At 44.7% G+C, this 23,102-nt stretch overlaps 1 protein-coding gene across 2 annotated transcripts in view; it reads right to left on the bottom strand.

The window, feature by feature from the left end:
• RNASET2 (ribonuclease T2) overlaps positions 1–23,102 on the bottom strand; it is a 167,812-nt gene that overhangs the window by 7,171 nt on the left and 137,539 nt on the right. For both annotated transcript variants that reach the window (XM_044290262.1, XM_044290263.1), the window contains exon 8: positions 19,019–19,061. In XM_044290262.1, the coding sequence (XP_044146197.1) occupies positions 19,019–19,061 (43 nt within the window). The remainder of the gene's footprint in view (positions 1–19,018; positions 19,062–23,102) is intronic.

Here is a 23,102-nt window from a genome sequence, read left to right as displayed (position 1 = left end):
TGAACTGAGTCTTACAGATCAATGTTAGCGTCCGGTATAAAGAATTGTGCACTGGCCCAAGATTCTACTATAGAGTGATGAAGCGCACTCCTTTTACACCATTGTCAGCTGATTCCACATAGATTTCTACAGAACCTGTCCTGTTACACGCTGAAAGAAGTAGTGCCCCCATGACCGAGTGGACAGTAGTAAGTTTGTGTTGACACAAAGTCAACATCGTGGTCAGTAACAGAGTGGTGAGGGTGGCAAACGCATGAGGAGTAAACATAGTGGTCAGTCACGGAGTGGTCAGGGTGGCAAACACATAAGGAGTTAACACAGTGGCCAGGTCACTGTCACGTTCGGGTGTGGGGGAGAAACCAGCTATACACAACTCTAACAGAAGCCATAAACCGCATAGCATAGTGGGAGAGACACTAATAAATAGAGAAGGTTAAATGACCATAGTAGCCACACCTGGGGAAAGAAGGTGTGGCAAGCACCAGAAACAACAAAGACATTATTTGATCCAAACGGAAAACATGTCAGATCAAACCACCTGTTGCCAGTCTCACCGATCGCCTGCCAGTCATAGAGTGGTGAGGGTGGCAAACACATGAGGAGAAACAGTGACCTAGTTACAGAGTGGTGAGGGTGGCAAAAAAACATGAGGGGTCAACACAGTGGCCCAGATACATTATGGGGAGGGTGGTAAACGCATGAGGAGTCAACAAAGTGGCCCAGTCACAGGGTGGGGGGGGGGGGGGGCAATAGTGGTGGCAGTAACAGCACTAGATAGTGAGTGGTAGTAGGAGAACATAGCAGCAGAGGCAGCACGTGTGTGGCATCAGGCAGTGGCAGCATCAGAATTGTGGGTGAAGCCGGTGGGCAGAAGAAATGGGTTTTCACAAAGTTTTTGTGTGGCACACAGAATGATGCAGTCTGATGCATCAGGCACTGGCGTGTGGAAATCCTGGCAGATCCTCGGCTGACTCATCTTCACAAAAGGTCAGTCTCTCCAAATTTTGGGTGGAAAGGCGAGTTATCCTTGGGGTAACTATGCCCCCAGCCGCACTAAACACCAGCTCTGATGACAGACTACTGGCTAGGCAGGAAAGCTTGTCCAGGGAAAACTTGGCCAGTTGCGGACACAAATCAAGTTTGGATGCCCAGTAGTCCAGGGTATCTTGGATTTCAGATAGTCTAGGTATGCCACCACCTACTGGTTCAGGTTCTGCTCCATGTCTTGCTGATGGTGGGTGGTTTCTTCAGTAGGCAGTGAAGAAAACTGATCATTAGAGACTCCAGACCTAAGTTTCTGCTGATGGAACTGGTGCTGCTCCTGCTCCCACAACCCCCTCCAGTAGCCATGGTAGTGGAACGTTAGCACAGAGGGCCCCCTGCTCAGACCTTCGTGAGGATGGGTGATTGAGCTGATACGGTGGTGATAATACGGCTGTCACTACACAAGCAACTCAGCATGCATCTGGCCATTTGCGCAAGGGACTGGGAGGGCCTCCCTGCCATCTCCACTGCATACTACCATGGTGTGTCAGGGTCATCTGCCTGGTCTTCCTCATCGCCCTATACTTCCATCTGCTCCTGTCACTTGTGCAGAGAAAATACCCATTTCTGTATACATGGCTTGTGCGTGAATGTCCTCCTCCAGTTCAGGGAAAAAAAAGTTGAAAAAATAAAGTTTCTCTCCTCCCCCCAACAAAAAAAATTAAAAGTTTCAAGTAAAAATAAACAAAAATAATTTTTTTCCAGTTACAAAGCAAGGGTTAACAGCCCAAAAAAACCTCAATATTTATGGCTCTGATTCTGTACTTTACAGAAACACCCAATATGTGGTCGTTAACCGCTGTACGGGCACACGGCTGGGCGCAGAAGGAAAGGAATGCCATACGGTTTTTGGAAGGCAAATTTTGCTGGACTGGTTTTTTGACACCATGTCCTATTTGAAGCCCCTCTGATGCATCCCTAGAGTAGAAACTCCAAAAAAGTGGCCCTATTTTAGAAACGATGGGATAGGGTGGCAGTATTGTTGGTACTAGTTTAGGGTACATATGATTTTTGGTTTCTCTATATTACACTTTTTGTGAGGCAAGATAACAAGAAATAGCTGTTTTGGCAGTTTTTATTTTTTGTTACTTACAACATTCATTTGACAGGTTAATTCATGTGATATTTTTATAGACCAGGTTGTCACGGATGCAGCGATACCTAATATGTATACTTTTTTTTATTTATGCAAGTTTTACACAATGATTTCATTTTTGAAGCAAAAAAAATAATAATCATGTTTTAGTGTTTCCACTAGAGCCATATTTTTTTATTGCCACTATTTTGGGGTGCGTGTGACTTTTTGATCGCTTGCTATGACACTTTTTGTGATGTAAGGTGACAAAAAATTGTTTATTTAGCACAGTTTTTATTTTTTATGGTGTTCATCTTAGGGGTTAGGTCATGTGATATGTTTATAAAGCTGGTCAATACGGACGCGGTGATACCTAATACGTATACTTTATTTGGGGAAAATTACATTTTTGTTTATTTTTACTTGAAACTTAATTTTTTTGGGGGAAACTTTATTTTTTCAACTTTATTTTTTGTCCCACTTTGGGACTTGAACTTTTAGCCGAGGTGCCTGCTCAATGATTTGAGCAGGCACCTTGTTACGATCACCGCCCGCCAGGTGGCGGTGATAGGAACAATACATGACGTACCGGTACGTCATGGGTCCTTAAGGACTAGGGAACCATGCCGTACCGGTACGTCATGTGTCCGCAAGGGGTTAAACCCAGAATATAATTGCAGTATTTCACGCTTGTATTTGACTGTCACAAATGCACATATGCTGTGCTGGTGCACTGAACAAACGGATAAAAGTTATTTTTCTGTGTCACTGGGCTCAGGGCAGGGTAAAATGATTGTGCACTGCACCTACAAAACTAAATCTATGTAGATCGCTGAGTTAAGAAGCACTTCTTAAAGATTCTTTCCTATTCTCTCCCTCACAGCAGCAGCATCCTATCCCTACACTAATCAGAGCAGAGTGACGTGCAGAGCTACGTGACTCCAGTTTATTTAGAGGCTGGGTCACATGCTGCACTGGCCAATCACAGCCATGCCATTAGTAGACATGGCTGTGATGGCTTCTAAGGGCACACAAGTTAAACGCTTGTTATTTGGCTGCTCTGCAGCCTTTCAAAAACCGCTATTAACTCGCCAAACACTGAACCCAAACTTTTACTGAAAAGTTGGGGTTCAGGTACGGGGTCCAAAAATCCTACAGTTCGGGTTCGCTTAACCCTACTTCAGACATCTGTGCAATACCTTGTGTGTCAGGGCCAGGGATAGAAAAAAATAAGTGAAATCTAGTATATTTTTTCCATACTTTTACGTACTTTTCCTATAGAAGGGTGTCTGCAGTGACTTCTGACATCTGTGCAATACCTTGTGTGTGATTCTTCTGTTCCAGTTGCTTCTCAAGCTAAGTCCTTTCCCTTTTCTTGTTGTGTCTGACCTGCCTAGGCCTCAGGGAGACATTGGCTCCTTCAGGCTGGTTGCCTCTTTCCCTGTTCCCTAAGGTGAGGGTTTGGTGCAGCGTGTCAGCCGCCTTAGGTTCCCGTGCATGTGTATTTCTACCTTTGAGACTTGCACATATGGTTAGCAGCTTAGGGAGAGGGTCAGGGTTTGCTAGGAGGTGACCTCTTTATTCCCTAGCCTTGGGGCCTAGTCTGTAGCTGTTTTCTTGTTGTCCCCTTTGGATGTCTTTCCTTCCCCGTACTACCCGTGACATCAGTGCAATACCTTGTGTGTGTCAGGGACAGAGAAAAAAAATATATAACTGAAATCTATTTTCCTTTTTCCATACTTTTACGTACTTTTCCTATAGAAGGGTGTCTGCAGTGAATTCTAACATCTGTGCAATACCTTATGTGTCAGGGCCAAAGATAGAAAAAATATAAGTGAAATCTATTTTCCTTTATCCATACTTTTACGTACTTTTTTCATATCCTGTGCTTGCTGTGAACTGTGACTTTCATGCCACTTCTTGTGTGTCAAGTGTGCATATAACGTGATGCTCATGGTTCACACAGAGGTCGTGGCCCTGGGCGCATTGAAACTGTGCTTGCTGCCAGTGCACAAGGAAAACAATCAACCATGAGACCTAGCTTCATGTCCTAGTTTGCAGGGCGTCACAGGACAAAAAACTTGAAGTCAGAACAGTGCGACCAGGTGGTTGGTTGGATTGCAGAATATAATGCTTCCAGTCGGTTAAGCACAACCCTGTTTTCCAAGTCCATTCTCAGTAGCCAAGAGTCTGGTCAACACAATCCTCACCACCGGGGGTCATGTAACTACTTAGTACCGAGCAGTATCGTTGGTTATCAGAATGAACCACAAAAATCGTTTCGATCCACCCGCTAACAATGGCCATGCACCACCACCCACAGAATCGAGAAAGAGGTATCAATCTGTCAATCCTTTGGTGTCCGGGCCGGGTGAGGTTTCCCGTGCGTAGTCAAATTAAGCCGCATGCTCCACATCTGGTGGTGCGCTTCCGTCAATTAGTTTAGGTTTCAGCTTTGCAACCATACTCCCCCCGGAACCCAAAGATTTTGTTTTCCCAGAAAATGCTTGGAGGGTAATGGGAATAACGACCACCGGATCGCCTGTGGGATCATCTTCGAACCTCTGACTTGCATTGTTGATTAATAAAAACATTTGTGGCAACAAATGCTTTCGCTGTGGTTCGTCTTGCGCCGGTCTGAAAATTTCACCTCTAGCAGAACAATATGGATGCCACCAGCCATCCTGAAAATCAACATTTTTGGCTGAACTTGCACTTTATTTACAAGTAAATATACAGGAAAGAATGTTTTCTAACAATAATACACACAAAACCAAACATAAAATCGATTGTAGAGTAAAAATTGTCAGTCTGTAATAGTGGCGTACTACTCGGACAACATCGGTTCCAGCAGCAAGGTGTGAGTCCAAGATGCATACAGACATCCTCCCCATACTGTTCCCGAACCGTTTCGGTGGTGTTTCCATCAATTTCTGAACTTTTCATATGAACCAGGCACCCTCCCCTCTTCAGAGCAGAGGGTGCCTGGTTTAATGCTCGGGTCCTCACATTGACTTCGATTATACTCGGGTGCTCAGGAGACCACAGAGTGGCAAGGTGACATAGTATGCAGATGGCAGAAGCAGCTTTAGACCACAGAGTGGCAAGGTGACATAGTGTGGAGACGGCAGCAGCATCAGGATACCAAAGAGTGGCAAGGTGACATAGTGTGGAGATGGCAGTAGCAGCATCAGGAGACCAGAGAGTGGCAAGGAGACATGGTGTGGAGATGGCAGCAGCATCATCAGGAGACCACAAAGTGGCAAGGTGACAGTGTGGAGATGGCAGCAGCATCATCAGGAGACCAGAGAGTGGCAAGGAGACATAGTGTGGAGATAGCAGCAACAGCAGTATCAGGAGTCCACAGAGTGGCAAGGTGACATCGTGTGGAGATAGCAGTAGCAGCAGCAACATCAGGAGACCACAGAGTGGCAAGGTGACAATGAGGAGATGGCACGAGCATCAGCATCAGGATACCACAGAGTGGCAAGGTGACATATTGTGGAGATGGCAGCAGCAGCAGGAGGATACAGCAGCAAGGTGACATTGTGTGGAGAAAGCAGTAGCAACATCAGGAGACCACAGAGTGGCAAGATGACAATGTGGAGATGGCACGAGCAGCAGCATCAGGAAACCAAATAGTGGCAGGGTGACATAGTGTGGAGATGGCAGCAGCAGATCACAGAGTGGCAAGGTGACAGTGGGGTTGTTTTGACCCGGGTGATCAGTATTTGTTTTGTGGGGTTGTTTTAAAGAATAGAATAGAGGCTATGTTTTAGAATTGGTGGTACTCTGTGATTAAGAAATATTTAAATACATACCACTCATTACTATATTCCCTCTGACGGGCAATTGTCTTAGCTGTGATTCCCTGCAACGGTTCCCGTTGAGGCTTGTTCCCGTAGAGGCCTTCGATTGGCTGCTCCCACCTGTTGATGGATGTTTTGATCAGGGCAACGAGGAGATACAGCAGCAGCCATGCAGGGATCCGGATTGACACAGGTGCTGGGGAGCAGGTAAGTATAATGTATACGATATCCGGATAACTCCTTTAATGCATTATTGGCTACCCGTTTTCAGATCTTCTAATGGAGGTATTTTGGTGAATGCTATTTTACAATGTTCTATATAGTTTTCACTGGCAGTGATCTGATATTTTATTTTTTGTAAGTTCTGAGTCATATTTTCTTTTTCATTTGAGATCAGCTCAGGGAGTGGCACTTATAGTTACTTGTCCTCTAACCGCCCCCTTTCCATGTTGATTGCGACTGGGTTGTTCATTCGTGGGCATCTCAGGATTTGCTAAGTGCAAATTTCACCATTTTTCTTTTTTTTTTTTTTTACCGTCCCTGGGTTAGCTGGGTTGGGTGTCAGCACAGTAGGCAGGGAAAACACATTTACATGGTGAGCCCTAATTTGCACCCAACCCACTGTTCCTGCCTACTTGCAAAGCCTAAAGCAGCAAGTCCACAACTTGTCGACGATCCCTGTGCTGGTAAGTACAGGGAGTCAAACCAAGCACCCTCGGTAAAAACTGCAGGACCTGTTCACACAACTGGAACCCAGAAACAGACTAACACACAGAGAAAGGTGGTGCAGGAAAAGGTTAAAGTCAGGAGGTCAATACAGTACCAAATCACAAAGCAGAGAGAGAGGTCCAAGTCAAGCCAAAGTCAAATCCAATAGTAACAATCTAAACAACAAAATAGCAACTGGAGCATAGCAAGAAAAACCTGTAACTAGCAAGGGTGTATTGCCAGCACGGGTTCAAGTAGAATGCCGAGTCCCTGGATCAGAATCTGATAGGTTCATGACTTGGCTCTCTATTAATCAGAACACAGCACACAAGAAAGATCAGCTAAACAATCAGCCCACTGCTAGACTCCTCATTCACACAAAAATAATAAAAAAGTGGAGGAAATAAAGGAAGATAAAGCGGGAAGAAGAAAACAAAGGTGTAGCTAGCAAAGCTATGTACCCAATGTCACAAACTTGCCTGTCCGGTTCTTCAGCAGTGAGATCTCCGGCTTTGGCGCAACGGAGTCATGCTGTTAAATCACACCCCCTGGTGATGTGATAGCATCATTAGCAACTAGTTGCAATGCTCTTTCTCCCCACAGTGGGTGTGTGGGGAGAAAGAGCATTGCAACTAGTTGCTAATGATGCTATCACATCACCAGGGGGTGTGATTTAACAGCATGACTCCGTTGCGCCAAAGCCGGAGATCTCACTGCTGAAGAACCGGACAGGCAAGTTTGTGACATTGAGTACATAGCTTTGCTAGCTACACCTTTGTTTTCTTCTTCCCGCTTTATCTTCCTTTATTTCCTCCACTTTTTTATTATTTTTGTGTGAATGTGCTGCTTTACTTTATAGATTTGTGACTATGCCCAATCTATATTGTGCCTCAATTTATGCCAATGGGTTGAATACGTTGGAAAAGAAGTACTCCATACTCTAGCTCCTTTGGAGCAAAAAGTTAGATTGCTTTTATACAGGAAACACATTTCTGTCAGGGGTCCATGCCAGTTTTTCACTCTTCCTTCTACCCAGATTCTTACCATAGCTGCTTCTTTGAGTCTAAGTCCTGTGGGGTCAGTGTTCTAATTTCTAGAAGTGTTCCTTCTGAATTGACTGCCACCCAAACATCTACCAATAATAAGTTTCTACCTGCTGAAGGACAGTTAGCAGGACAACTATATACCCTGGGCAATACTTTGCTCCCCAACGAGACTAGACTAGAGTCAACTTATGGCCCTCAAGGGTATTCTAACTAGACTGGGAGATTTTTCAGAAGGGACACTCCTGGACAGAGGGGATTTTAATTTCACCCTAGACCCCCTACTAGATGTTCCTAGAGGATCTTCTCACCTGGCTTTCTCCTACATTAACCATTTTAAATGTATCTTTCATTCACACCAGTTGGATGATGTATGGCACGCTATTCATCAAGTGGGTCGTGATTATACTTTTAAGTCCCTGGTTAGGGATGTTTATTCTCCCAAAAACTACTTTTAGAACATTCTGCGGCACCCCGTCTCTCCACCTCCCATAGCGATTCAATTACATTTGCAGATCAAGCTATGCTCCACATCTCATTGACAACCTCCCTTTGTTTACCTAGGTCCTGGCACTGGCGGTTAAATGAGTCTCTTCTGCAAGACTTAGTGGTCTCCCAAAATGTCCACTCGTTCTCAGTCATTATTTTGATGAAAACCCTGTGGAAAACACCTTGCCCCGCAAGGTGTGGGCAGCTCATAAATGTGTGGTTAGGGGGGAAGTTTGTGAAACATGGGGCGAGACTGAAGAAACAAGCTGTAAAGATTTCTAATCTGCTAAGTGAAATCGTCTCTCTTGAATGCTCACACAAACGGTCACGTGCTCTTGCAACTCGGAATGCAGTTTTGTTGGCCCGTAAGATACTTAAAGATAAGCTTGATATTAGGATTAGGGTTCAGTTCTCCGACTAGGGATCGGAGAACCGTGTTACCGGCTCAATCCCGATCTAGTGCTCTGGAGGCGGTGGCAGCGGGAGACGAGCGCCTCCATTGTGGAAGTGCTCATCTCCCTACATTCATCTGTATCGCCGTCCTCAGGACACCAATACAGATGAACGCTGCAGCAGGGCAAGGGGGAGGCGTCACACTTCCCTGTTCCTCTGATAGCCTATGAGAGGCCGGCGCAGGTAGCGCAATGATGTCATCACGTCTGCCTGAGCTGAGCTTTGTACTGTGCGGGACACAGGCCGGAAGAGGCCTGCATCGCTGCCAGCATGGAGGTAAGTATAAGTGTTTTTTTTTTCTTTTCTGTGCCAATAATGCCCGTCGTTGATGTCCCCATGGTAATGGGGGCATCAACTGGGGGCATTATTGGCACATAATGGGGGACACTATGGGGGCATTACTGGCACATCATGGGGGAAACTATGGGGGAATCTACAGGCACATAATGGTGACTATAGTGGCATCTGCTGGGGTAACTTACATTGGCACATCTGGGAGTATCTACTGGAGGCATTTATACTGGCACATCATGGGGGAATATGGGGCATCTACACTGGCACATCATGAGGGCTAAGGGGGCCTCTACTGGGGCATTTACACTGGCACATCATGGAGGCATCTAATGGGGGCATTTATACTAGCACATCATGGGGACACTATAAGGGCATCTTCTGGGGCATTTATACTAGATCATGGGGGACACTATGGGGGCATTTATACTGGCACATCTGGGGCATCTACTGGGGGCATTTATACTTGCACATCTGGGGGAAACTATGGGGGCATCTTATACTGGCACATTATGGGAGCACACTATGGGGGCATATTATAAAGGCACATTATGGGGCACTAAGAAGGGGCATTTATACTGGTGCATTATTATACAAAATGGCTGCCCTTTATTGTCTTTGATCTTTGTCTTAATGACAAATATTCAAGGTCTTCTGGTTTGCTCGAAGATTAGGATTGCCACTTTTCTAGTCCATTGACATCACTCCCTAATATGATGGCAGAATCATTAAAAAAAAAAAAAAAAAAAAAAAAACAGAGGCCCTTGACAAACCTCTCCCAAGCAATGTGGAGTCCACTCTTGCCTCCTCCTTACAATTCCGTTGGAGCTATCAAATATCTAGGCACTTGGATCCTGAGGGATCTAGGATAGACTTATCAAAGCAACGACATCCCCCTTTTGCACATAATATTGGCTGAACTCAAGTAGATGGTTCAAGGGTCTATACATTTGATTTGGCTGATGTGCTATCTTTAAAATTAATGTCCTCCCTATTAAATTACCACTAAGTTTCTTTACCTCTATAAATCAGGACCTCACTAAATTTATCTGGGCAGGCAGGAAGGCTAGGTTAGCTCATTCTCTTCTCCACACACTCAAAAAGGGGTATTTCAATCCCTGACTTACATAAATACTACTAAGCCTCCATGCTTCAACGAGTTTTAGATTGGTGTCGGCATATCTTGTGAATTTGTAATCTAAATCAACGCCGGTTTTTTTCTTCCAACTCCTTCTTCTCTGGCGTCTAAACCCACCATAGGCCCACTCTACTGATCTGTCAAAAACTTTACCGGGAGGAAAGATTGATTTGACTATATCCATCTCCACTGTTTTCTATTTTGGGAAAACCTGAATTCCCAGCAGGCTCTTTTTAGTCGTCCCATTCAAAATTTGGCGAGCAGTGAGAAAATATTGAGCTTCCCATTTTAGAAAATCAGGACAGTGGCTGCTATATTGGGTACTGCTCAACCTTTCTGACCCTTGTCAACTGGGCCCTGTAGTTCTCTTATTTTCTGTCTACTCTCCCCTCACAATCAGTGAATGATAGATCCTTAACTTCATTTGAAAAAGCCTGCATTGTTTCAGGTATTCTATGGGCCTCACTATGATTTCAGACAGCCATACATTGACAACTGGGAGTCCAACCTTTGCATGACCATTTCTTTAGATCAATGTTCTCCACTATTCCATAAAACCCATACATTCTCTATAGCTAGTAAATACCAAAAAGTAAGAATTAGTCTTACCGATAATGATGTTTCCAGGAGCACTACATGGAGGTTGTCTCCCCGGCCCACTATTGGCTCAGGAAACAGAGGTTAAAAGCTCCACCCCCCACCCACCTTCACCAGTTTTTTTTAGATTATCACACAATAATGGGTATCGTAATACAAAAGAAAATACTTCAAACATTAGGGAGGGAACTACCAGTGCTGTCATGTCGGACTTCTGGAAACATCATTACCGATAAGACTAATTCTTACTTTCCAGGACGTCCTCCATGACAGCACTACATGGAGTAGAAATACCAGATTAAACTAAAAACTAGGGAGGGACTGCAGCCTGAAGAACTTTACGTCCGAATGACTGGTCATTATTCCCTGACACATTTAATCTGTAATGCTTACAAAAGGTATGGGAACTTGCCCAGGTGGCTGCCTTACATATCTGGTCAATAGAAGCATTTGCATGTTCGGCCCATGAAGCCGAGACTGCTCTCGTTGAATGAGCCCTAATATCTTGAGGACAGGGAAGCCCCTGGCCCTGATAGGCCCTCTTTAATGACTATTTTTATCCATCTTGCTAATGTCGCTTTAGAAGCTTTCTTGCCTTTATTGCGGCCTGAAAAATTAACAAACAGATTAGAATCCAAGGTAGGAAAGGAGAGAACGTCTAACATCTAGAAGATGGAACTCCTTCTCCCTTTCGGTCTTTGGATCTGTGTAAAAGGTTGGTAGTGCTATTTCCTGATTACGATGAAAGGAAGAAACCACCTTAGGTATAAAGGATGGGTCTAGCCTTAGTATGACTATCCTCACAAATTGTAAAGGTATGGCTCACGGATGGTAAGGGCTTGGATTTCTCCTAGTCTACGAGCTGATGTGATAGCTACTAGAAACATCATTTTCAGGGTTAAGTTTCTTAAGCTGCTTTCATGTAAGGGTTCAAAGGATGGCGTTGTTAAGGCATTGAGAACTAACGACAGATCCCAAGGTGGAACCGGGGACCTTAGTGTTGGTCTAATCCGCGTGGTTGCCTTTAAAAACCTGTTTATCCATCGATTTTCTGAAAGAGTAATTTAGAAACCAGCTTAAGGCTACTTTCACACTAGCGTTCGATCGGATCCGTTCTGAACGGATCCGATCATAATAATGCAGACAGAGGCTCCGTTCAGAACGGATCCGTCTGCATTATATTGGCAAAAAAAAGCGTGAAATTAGCCTGAGCGGATCCGTCCAGACTTTTACATTGAAAGTCAATGGGGGACGGATCCGCTTGAAGATTGAGCCATATTGTGGCATCTTCAAACGGATCCGTCCCCATTGACTTACATTGTAAGTCTGGACGGATCCGCACGCCTCCGCACGGCCAGACGGACACCCGAACGCAGCAAGCATCGTTCAGGTGTCCGCCTGCTGAGCGGAGCGGAGGCTGAACGCCGCCAGACTGATGCAGTCTGAGCGAATCCGCATCCATTCAGACTGCATCAGGGCTGGACGGAAGCGTTCGTGTCCGCTCGTGAGCCCCTTCAAACGGAGCTCACGAGCGGACAGCCGAACGCTAGTGTGAAACTAGCCTAAGGCTGCAGTCTGAACCTTAAGGGTACTGGGTTTAAGACCCATGTTGAACCCATCCTGGAGGAAATCAAGAATATCTCCCAGACTCGGGAGTAGAGGATTCTTCTCTCTCAGTGTCATCCAGGAGCAGAATTTTATGGCAAACTGTTTATGGCCTCTCTGAATGGTGGATATTACTTCGTCTGAGAAACCTTGTAATTTTAACAAGTCCCTTTCAGAAGCCACGCTGTTAATTTCAGCTTGGTTACTTCCAGATTGGACCCTGATGCAACAGGTCTGGCCTGAGAGGGAGAGGAATCGGATTTTCTTGACTTAGTGAGGACAGAACCGGGAACCAGGCTTGTTTTGGCCAAAAAGGAGCTATGAAGATCACTCTGGATGATTCCCTGCTGATCTTCCTCAGGACTATTGAAATCAGGGGGAAAGGAGAAAACGCATAAGCTAGCTTCATGTTCCAGGGCTGGGATAAAGCGTCTACTGCTGTGGGATGATCGGTTGGATTTCTGGAGAAGAAGGAGGCTGTTTGTGCATTCTCCCTTGATGCAAAGAGATAGATCTCTGGGTATCCCCATGTTGATGTCAGTTCTAGAAACACCTGTCTGTTCAGAGTCCATTCGTTTGGATCTATAAAATGTCTGCTGAGGAAATCTGCCGACTGGTTTCTTGAACCCTGTAGGTGAACCGCTGAGATTGACAGCACATTCTCTTCTGCCCAGGAAAAAAATTTGTTTGTCAGATTCTGAAGGAGAGGATATTTTGTTCCCCCTTGATGTTTGAGGAAGGACACCGCTGTCATATTGTCTGATAGGATTCTTATATTCTGTCCGCTCAAAAGATCTCGACTCTGTTTGAGTGTCTCCCAAACGGCCTGAAGCTCTCTGAAATTTGAAGATCTGTTCTTTATGGTCTGGTTCCAGGTTCCCTGGAAGTAGTAGATTCCAACCTTTGCACCCCATCCTTGTTGGCTGGCATCTGTTGTCACTACAATATATGGACTTAGATTCCAGGAGACTCCTTTTGATAGGTTGTCTGATATTTGCCACCAATCCAGAGATTTCAGAGCATTTTCTCTTATAGGGATTTTCCGGTCTATGGATCGATGGTCTCCATCCCAGACCGCTAGGATCATCTTTTGTAGGACTCGTGTGATGTTGACTCCACGGTACCGTGAATATACAAGATGTCATTAGGCCCAGAATGCTCATGGCCTCTCTGATGGTGCACACTGATTTCTTCTGAAACGCTTCCAATCTTTTGACAAGGTTCTGCTGTTTCTTAACTGGAAGGAAAGACCTCTGTAGATTCGAATCTAGCATCGTTCCAAGGAAAAAATTTCTGGTTTCTGGTACTATGTCTGATTTTTCCCAATTTATGATCCAGCCTAGATCCTGTAGGAGGGATATTGTTGTCTGTGTTTGCTCCGTTAGTACTATCGCGGAATATGCGGTTAGGAGAAGATCGTCTAAATAAGGTACAATCTTTATTCCCTTCAGTCTGACGAAGGCCACTATCTCTATTACCAGCTTTGTAAACACCCGAGGGTCTGTTGATATCCCAAAGGGCAGGCATTGAAACTGATAATGATTTACTTACCCCGCTTCTCTTTCTGCAAACCCTAGGAAATTTTGGTGGTGCGGATGTATTGGTACATGGTAGTAAGCATCCTTTAAGTCCAAGGTGCACATTACCACTCCCTGAGAAATGAGGGGTGTAGTGGATCTTATTGATTCCATCTTGAAGCGGCGATACTTTATAAAGACGTTTAGGGGTTTTAGGTTGATTATAGTTCTGAATGAACCATCTGGCTTTTTGACCAGAAATAACCTTGAATAGTAGCCCCTGCCTTCCTGATCTGCCTAGATTCCTCAATTTTGCGACGTCTTTTAAAAGATTTGCCTGTAATGTACCTTCTCCGTACCCTGTCAGGACAAATTTTTGTTGCGGAGCGGATATAAATTCTATTTTGTATCCTTCATGAATAATTTGAAGCACCCAAGGGTTTTGAGTTATTTGACTCCATGCTGGGAGAAAGGATCTTAATCTCCCCCCGACTGGCCTGGCGTCATTGTTTGTCTTGGGAAGTGTTGGGGTTAAGCAGAAATCCTCTGCCCTTACCCCCTTTTGTATAGGACCATCTTCCAGACTTTCCCTCATCTTTATACGTTTGGTTTTTTGGCTAGAATTTTCTACGAAAAAAAGGTTTCTTCCTAGTTTTCGTTTATGGAAACCCTATTTTTTTATCTGAGGCTTTCTCAAGAATTTTATCCAGGCTAGGCCCAAACACATATGATCCCGAAAATGGAATTGCACACAATTTATTCTTTGAGGTAAGATCGCCAGACCAGTTCTTTAACCAGAGCTCTCCTTACGGTGTTCAGAAGGGCCCCAGTTTTAGCTGCGAACCTGACTGACTCAGCCGAGGCATCCGCTGTAAAGGCAGTCGCCATCTTTAGGTGCGGGATAGTCTCCAAAATGTCTTCCCTGGGAGTTCCCATTGACAAATGATTCTCCAGCTGAGATAACCATATTAGTAAGGATCTAGCAACTGATGTAGCTGCGACGTTAGTTGAAATCAAGGCCGCAGAAGCCTCTCAAGATTTTCTCAGGAGACCATCAGCCTTGCGGTCCATGTGTTCCTTCAGCTGGGAGGAGTCCTCAAATGGGATCGCTGTTTTTTTAACTACCCTGGCAACTGGGGCGTCTATTTTGGGGATTTCTTCCCATAGTTTAGTATCCTCTTTGTCAAAGGATAAGCGACTTTTGAATTCCCTAGGAATAAAAAGCCTTTTTTCTACATTTTCCCACTCATCTAGGATCATTTGTTTTAAGCTAGAATTCAAGGGAAAAACTTTTCTCTTTTTTGTAATTAGGCCAGCAAACATTTCTTCCTGAATGGATCTTTTTGTCGGTTCGTCTGAGATATCCATTGTCTGCCTAACTGCGGTCAGAAGGGAATCCATGTCCTCAGTTGAGAAACAGTATTTACGTTTCTCCTCATGAGATGAAGAAGGCAAGGACTCCTCTTCTTCCTTCTCTTCTGAATATTCCACCTCTATAACCTCTGGGTCTGATTCTATGGCTTCTCTAGATCTTTTTATCCCGGTGGTTTGCTCAGCCACCTTAGGCATTATCAAGGAGGAAACTGTTGCTTTAAATTCTTCTTTAATGATAGCTCTAAGGTCTGTTAACAGGGACGACTGTTCCTCTTTCATCATTTTATAATACATTCCGCACAAAGCTTCTTTGTATATGAATCTTGAAGCCTTTTGCTGCAGATAGCACATCTTTTAGGCTTCTTTTTACTCTCCACCTTAAGGGTAGGATCTTTTTCTCCCTAAGAGACATGATGATAGAATAAACAGGCTATAATGCTTCACTAAACTATCATTATTCCCTTCCATGTGGTGCTGGGTTACTCACATGTCCCTGGGCAGGAGGGTTTGAGGACTGTTCTCTCATACTGGATGAATCCATGAGTGAGGGACTCACACTTAGCCCAACCAGATTTTTAAATGCCACTGGCACTTACCCCTCCTGGCGTGGATGCTCCTCCCATTTCTCCTTCCGGTCACTCTCAGGGATCCGGATGGGACGCGAGGCCAGAACGCCATGCCTCCAGCGTCCCTTGCTGTGGGGATTGATCGCAGGGCTCCGCCATACTGGATCCGGTGTCGGAGGTTACGCGCATGCGCACTCCTTTCCCGGCGTCTCTACATCACTTCTGGCTCAGCGCAGAAGGCTGGAAGTGACAGAAGACGCTCCGGCTCCCTGGATTTCCAGCAGTGAGCCGCATGACCCACAGGTACTGGGGGGGCTGGGAGGCTAAGGGACCCTAGCTTAAGGGTTTTAGCCCAGCGAGAAAGGAAAGAAAACACAAAAAGGAAAAAAAAAAGAAGAAAGGTCCAAAAAGAGAGACCCTCTCTCTGCACCGTCCATTATTGGGACAGGAAAAAATACTGGTGAAGGTGGGCGGGGGGGAGCTTTTAACCTCTGTTTCCTGTCCCAATAGTGTGCGGGGGAGACAACCTCCATGTAGTGCTGTCATGGAGGACGTCCTGGAAAGAAGGTTACAAGATACTGACCAGGAGGTATTATGTTCCAACATGACTATACAAGATGTTCCCCGCATCCTCCCTAATGTGCTGGTGTTGTGACTTAGCAGAGGGCACACTCATATTTTTTGGCAGTGCCAAAAGGCCAGATCATTGTGGGAAAGAATACATCTGACTTTCTCTCAGATCTTTCCCTTTTCAATACCCAATACAGAGTTCTTCTTACTGCATCTCTCCTCTTAAGGCCCCTTTCATACGGGCGAGTATTCCGTGCGGATGCGATGCGCGAGTTGAATGCATTGCACCCGCACTGAATCCCGACCCATTCATTTCTATGGGGCTGTTCACTTGTGCGTTGCGTGAAAATCGCAAGCATCTGCAAACAAGTGCGGATGCAATGCGATTTTCACGGTTGCTAGGAGACGATCGGGATGGAGACCCGATCATTATTATTTTCTCTTATAACATAGTTATAAGGGAAAATATTAGCATTCTGAATACAGAATGCATAGTAAAATAGCGCTGGAGGGGTTTAAAAAAATAATATATAATTTAACTTGCCTTAATCCACTTGATCGCGTAGCCCGGCATCTCTTCTGTCTGTCTTCTGTGCTGTGTGCAGCAACAGGACCTGTGGTGACGTCACTCCGGTCATCACATGATCCATCACCATGGTAAAAGATCATGTGATGACCGGAGTGACGTCACCAAAGGTCCTGTTGCTGCACATAGCACAGAAGACAGACAGAAGAGATGCCGGGCTACACGATCAAGTGGATTAAGGCGAGTTAAAAATTTTTTTTTTTTTTTTTTTTAACCCCATGTTTTTAAAACCATGTTATAAGGAAAAATAATACAATCTACAGAACACCGATCCCAAGCCCGAACTTCTGTGAAGAAGTTCGGGTTTGGGTACCAAACTTGCGCGATTTTTCTCACGCGAGTGCAAAACACATTGCAACGCACCCGCACCTTTTTCCGCAATGCCCGTCTGAAAGAGGCCTAAGTCTATCATAAGACACTTAGTAAATGCTGTCTTTTCCTGTATACCAGCTCTGTGGAAATCCCGTTCACTGTCTCTCTCAGACATACACATGAGCTCTTTGTCAAAGCTTGGACCCCTTGGATTCTCTCCCAGAGTACAGCTGAGTACCAGACCTTATTGTCTTAGATGGCTTAACTAGGCACCATGTTGTGGTTACGTAGCCACAAATCTCCTTGCTTTTTTTTCTCTTTCCTTACTCCTTCCCATCAGTCATATGTTGCTTGTGTTTCTTTGACTTTTGAGATCTACCCACTGAGGCCTATTGGTTGATTTAAAATTGGACTCCCAATTCTCTATCAGATGTGATCTTTCAGGAAGACAATGCAACAGGTCACACAGCTAGAAATGTCTGACATTAGTTGCATGACCATGACTTCCAAGGCCCCCTAATTTCCCACACTTGTCCCCAATTGAGCATCTATGGGACCACCTCATTTGTTTTCGGTCTATGGATGACACCCCAAGCATCCTCCAGCAGCTGTGGAATGTGCTGTAAACAGCTTGGCTACAGATACCTGTGACAACTTACCGGGACCTTACTGAAGCACTCCCAGCCTGTCAAGCTGCTGTCTGTGCTGCACATGGCGTTTACCCTGGATATAAGCTGGTGGTCATAATATATATATTTCAACAGAACAGAAATATCTACTTGGTGGAACATTTTGTCCCATAGCTAATTTTCCATGGTGTTGAATAATGCCGTCATCAATTTGGTCTGTATATCAGTATGCAGTGCCCCAGAGGCTGGTTGCCAATTATCCTTAGTGTCCTCTCCTCTTCTACATAATGTGTATTTGAAAATTCGTTTTTCTATATGTGGCTTTAGCTGGGAAAAATATTCCATGTGTGACACTCCCATCAAGGCCATCTAGGCTTCAATCGTGCCCTGCTGCACAACTGAATAATGTGTGCAGAACTGCACTCCCAAAGTTACCATTTTACTAGGACTCCTACACATAGTCTCTCTCCTCCTTCTTCCATTCAACAGCTGTATATATTACACATGACCTACCCATAACAGTATACCTGGGTTAGATTGCTTAACTTGACAACCATTTTTATTGTGCCAATGTAATCTGAAATCTAGAGACTTCCCCCTCATTCCTTACTCTGCTAGATTTATTTTAAGCTGGCAGCTCATGAGAGCGGGACGGTGTCCTCTCTGCTGTAGCTTTCTACCTGATACTGTTAGTAGCAGTTGAAGGAGGAAACTGAGCATGTGCGCCCACTTCAGCAATGTTACTGAGGTGGACAGAGTTATCAGAAAAAGAACAAACAGCAGGTGGCGCTGAACAGATGCATGTTATATATTTCTTATTACAGGCAATTAGAAAGATATTCAGATCCATTTACTAGTTTCAAAAATATTGAATATTTTACCCCTTTAATTAAAATGTCCTATTTCACTTCTACAGCTCCTATGTTAACTTTGGTAACAGCAAATGAACTCTTTATGTTAGCATAAAGCCTACTTTACATTAACGCAAATTCAGTAAGTTAGCAAAAACAGATATTAGAAAATATGATGGCAGGATAAGACTGCACAGGAGATTTTTGTTTTGAAGGTCTGCATAGGTGTCATAGAAACAAAATTACAGATTTACTTTGGCCTTTAAAAAACACATATTTAGGCAATAAAACAACTGGAAAAAAAGTCTGGTATATTAAGTAGATATCACCCATGATTGATAAAATGTAATTCATTATATACCTGGTATTTTTTAGAAGGTTTGATTCCATACTTTTCCAGAACACTAAAAATGAAGCATATAAAACAATCATTTAAAATAATTCTGTCACCATAAAAATGCAATGTAATCTGTAGGGAGCATGTTATAAAGCTGAGCAGATTAAAGTATAGCTTTATGGAAAAAGATTTAGTAAAACTTGTAAGGGTACTTTCACACTAGCAATCTTCTTTTCCAGCATAGAGTTCTGTCCTATGAGCTCTATACCAGAAAATAACTGAACAGTTTTATCCTCATGCATTCTGAATGGAGAGTATTCTGTTCAGGCTGCATAAGGATGTCTTCAATTCAGTCTTTTTGACTGTTCAGGACGGAAATAATACAGCAGCATGCTACGGTTTATCTCCGGCCAAAAAACTGGAACACTTGCCGGAATGCCGGCATTTTCTTCCATAGGAATGTATTAGTGCCGGATCCGGCATTCAAAATACTTCAATGCTGGATGCGTCCTTCCAGTCTGCGCATGCGCAGACCGAAAAAAAATGTTAAGAAAATGAATGCCGGATCCAGTCTTCCGGATGAAAACGTTAAGACGGATCCGGCATTTCAATGCATTTGTAAGACGGATCAGGATCCTGATCCGTCTTACAAATGCCATCAGTTGGCATACGTTTTGACGGATCTGGCAGGCACTTCCGGCGATGGAACTGCCTGCCGGATTACGCTGCCACAAGTGTGAAAATACCCTAATTTATTCATTTAAACTTCACTTCTATGTTACAGAGTTACATGGGTAGCTTCATTAGTGGCTGACAACTTTCCTTGTATGCTTGGTCATGCAGAGTTAGCTGTCAATTAGGGAGTATTGTTGGACTGTTACCTGAATGTTGACAGCCATACCAGCCGGTGCTGCTGCACGAGCCATTAGTATAATTATTTCCACTGACATGTTACCAGCTCCTGATGAGGTGCCCGCTACAGGGCACTAGAAATGAATAGAGTAGGGCTGTATGCTATCAGCTAATAGTGAGTTAGCGGCGTACTAGGTGTCCTTGGTGGCTAGAAATACATGGACACCTTGGAGTTCAGTGTTTGGTTTATGTCTATGGACCCTATGTTAGGCTACTTTCACACTAGCGTTCGTCGGTCCGCTCGTGAGCTCCGTTTGAAGGGGCTCACGAGCGGACCCGAACGCAGCCGTCCAGCCCTGATGCAGTCTGAATGGAGAGGATCCGCTCAGACTGCATCAGTCTGGCGGCGTTCAGCCTCCGCTCCGCTCGCCTCTGCACGGACAGGCGGACAGCTGAACGCTGCTTGCAGCGTTCGGGTGTCCGCCTGGCCGTGCGGAGGCGTGCGGATCCGTCCAGACTTACAATGTAAGTCAATGGGGACGGATCCGTTTGAAGATGCCACAATGTGGCTCAATCTTCAAGCGGATCCGTCCCCCATTGACTTTACATTGAAAGTCTGGACGGATCCGTCCGAGGCTATTTTCACACTTAGCTTTTTTTTTTCCATTTTAATGCAGACGGATCCGTTCTGAACGGAGCCTCCGTCTGCATTATTATGAGCGGATCCGTTCAGAACGGATCCGCCCGAACGCTAGTGTGAAAGTAGCCTTAGTTTGGTGGCGATATTAGTGGGACTTAAACAATACAATAGTCACAGGACTATCAAGGGCCATCAGCTTTTTAGTGTTATTACCCTATGGATAGCTACTGGATAACTGTGACTATCCATAAACAGTGTTACCTATTGTCCGCAGTCTATCCACTTGTATTTACAAACAGTTAGGGAATTGCTATATTTTTACAGTGATATTTAAAGTTTAGTTATTTTCATTTTAAACCGTCTTTTCAAGAAGTGAGCAATATTCTATCAGTGACGGTAAACATATTTTTCTTAGCCTATTACCTGAATGTTGCCATACTTTCAAATGATTGCTACTTATATGCTATTATATCTCCCTGCACTTACTGACACCTACCAGCAGCAGCTGACATCAGAGATAACTCTGATCCTTTAACCCATCAGATGCGTGGGCAGTTGTGACTCCCTCTGTCCTGTCTTCAGATTGGCACCCACCTACCAAAGGGGAGGGGGCAGATCGGTTGCTATGGCAGCCAGGGACCTTCAGAATGCCGCAGGACGTACTTTATTACACCTCCTATTATACCCTGCCCTGCCAGTATGTGGACATAGCCGCTATTCATAACAATACAGACGTTAAAGTCCTCTAAGGGTACTCATTAAAAGAAAAATGGAAAAATAACCTTAATAGACTTTTCAATGATATAAAAATATTTAAAAAACAAACTTAACATTTCTTTTCTAAAAAAATCATTTGGCACTGTTACGTCCAAATGTAAAAAATATTAAAATTTCACATTTATCATGCATGGCAAATGGTGTAAAAAATAAATAAATAATATGCAGCCTTCTCCAAATGTGTCCCTCCTCAAGAGCTCTACAGGCAGTTTTTTCCTCCTCATGGCTTGCTGTGCATGTAGTGCATTCTAGATGCCACTAAAGGTTTTACAGTAATATCTGGCATTTTTTTTTAACCATTTTTTTATTACTTAAAAGTCTATAGTGCTATATAAAACGTGTAGTTTCTGACATTGTTTTTTCAAAATGCACAATGCTCCTGGTATGCATAGTACTTCCTATTGCACTGTATATTTAATAGTTCATTAATCATTTCCCATGTGCTTCCTCTCCAGTGATACCACTTTCAAACCAGCGCTGTTTTTAACCCCTTCCCGACTGCAATCCGTATATATACGTGATAGCTGCACATACCCCGTGTAGCTACCACGTGTATAGACGTCATTGCAGTTCTTTAATCCAATCGCTGCAAATCGCTTGGATTAAAGCTTCTTCCCCTGCCCTGGTGCGGTCACGGACAGCATACAGTCTAGTAATGCCGGCATTGGACAAATCAGAGTGGTCTAGTCAGTGCAGACTAACCAATCGGATCGTGGCAGTGTTAAAATGCCGGTTTCGGACTTCCGGTTCCGGCGCGCCGATGGAAGGACGGAGGTAGCTGAAGCTCCGTGCCCCTGTTGCAATCCCTAGGGGGTTTCGCCGCTTAATTAGAGCTACAAAGCTCTGGAATTATAACCCGTGATCGGGAGGTCACGGATGGAGAAATTTCTATTGCGAAGCGGTTCCCAGCACTGAACGCTTCGCTCCCGCAGCGTGACAGAGAGACGGCACGGCTGGAGCCAAATATGGCGGACATGAAGAGGCGACCCACTCGCTCCTCATCGCAACCTCCCGCTATGCCAGTCAATGAGGTATCCACAATTCCCCTCCATCAGACCCTTCCTCACTCGCAGGGCGCAGAAATATCCTGCAAGGCATTAGCCATAGAGGTTGCGGCACTTTTGGCGCCAGATATTAAGGCCTCCTTAGAAGCCACAGTCGCATCTTGCTTGAAAGAGATCCACGGTGAAGTGGCTCAACATGCCCTCCAAATACAAGAGGTCGAACAGCGAGTGGGATTAATAGAGGATGAGTTAGAACGGGCACAATCCTTGCTGAAAGAATCCCTCCAGACAAACCAATCCCTGAGGAACAAACTGGACGATTTGGAAAATCGTTCCAGAAGGAACAACCTCAGGATTTTGGACCTCCCGGAGGAGTTCCCTCCGGGCCAACTTGGGCAGATATGTGCAGTAGATCTCCCCAAAGCACTGGGACTGCCGGGCCCCTTGACGGTGGAGAGAGCTCACCATATTGGACCGCCAAGAGAACCATCAGGGACGGATCCCAAACAGAGGCCGAGGGCTACGATTGCTAGATTCTTAAATTATGCAGAAAAAGAGTCCCTCATGGCTAAATACAGAAAAATGGGACATGCTGCAAAGATCCGGGGGCATAAAATCCTCCTATTCAGTGACTATTCTGCTGAAGTAGCAAAAAAAAGACGGGCCTTCTCTGAGATATGCTCCTATTTAGCCCAAGAGAAGATCAAGTTTGCTCTGGTATATCCGGCGACTTTAAGAGTCTTCAATCAAGATGGAACCATCGACACCTACCTCACGCCGTCGGACGCAAAGGAAGCGTTGGGAGACAGCAGAGCGGACAGCAGAGCGGACCGCA

This window comes from Bufo gargarizans, chromosome 4, assembly GCF_014858855.1.
Source record: "Bufo gargarizans isolate SCDJY-AF-19 chromosome 4, ASM1485885v1, whole genome shotgun sequence".
Classification (NCBI taxonomy): Eukaryota; Metazoa; Chordata; class Amphibia; order Anura; family Bufonidae; genus Bufo; species Bufo gargarizans.
The sequence above is the reverse complement of the archived record's forward strand: the minus strand, read 5'-3'. Positions and strand labels throughout refer to the sequence as shown.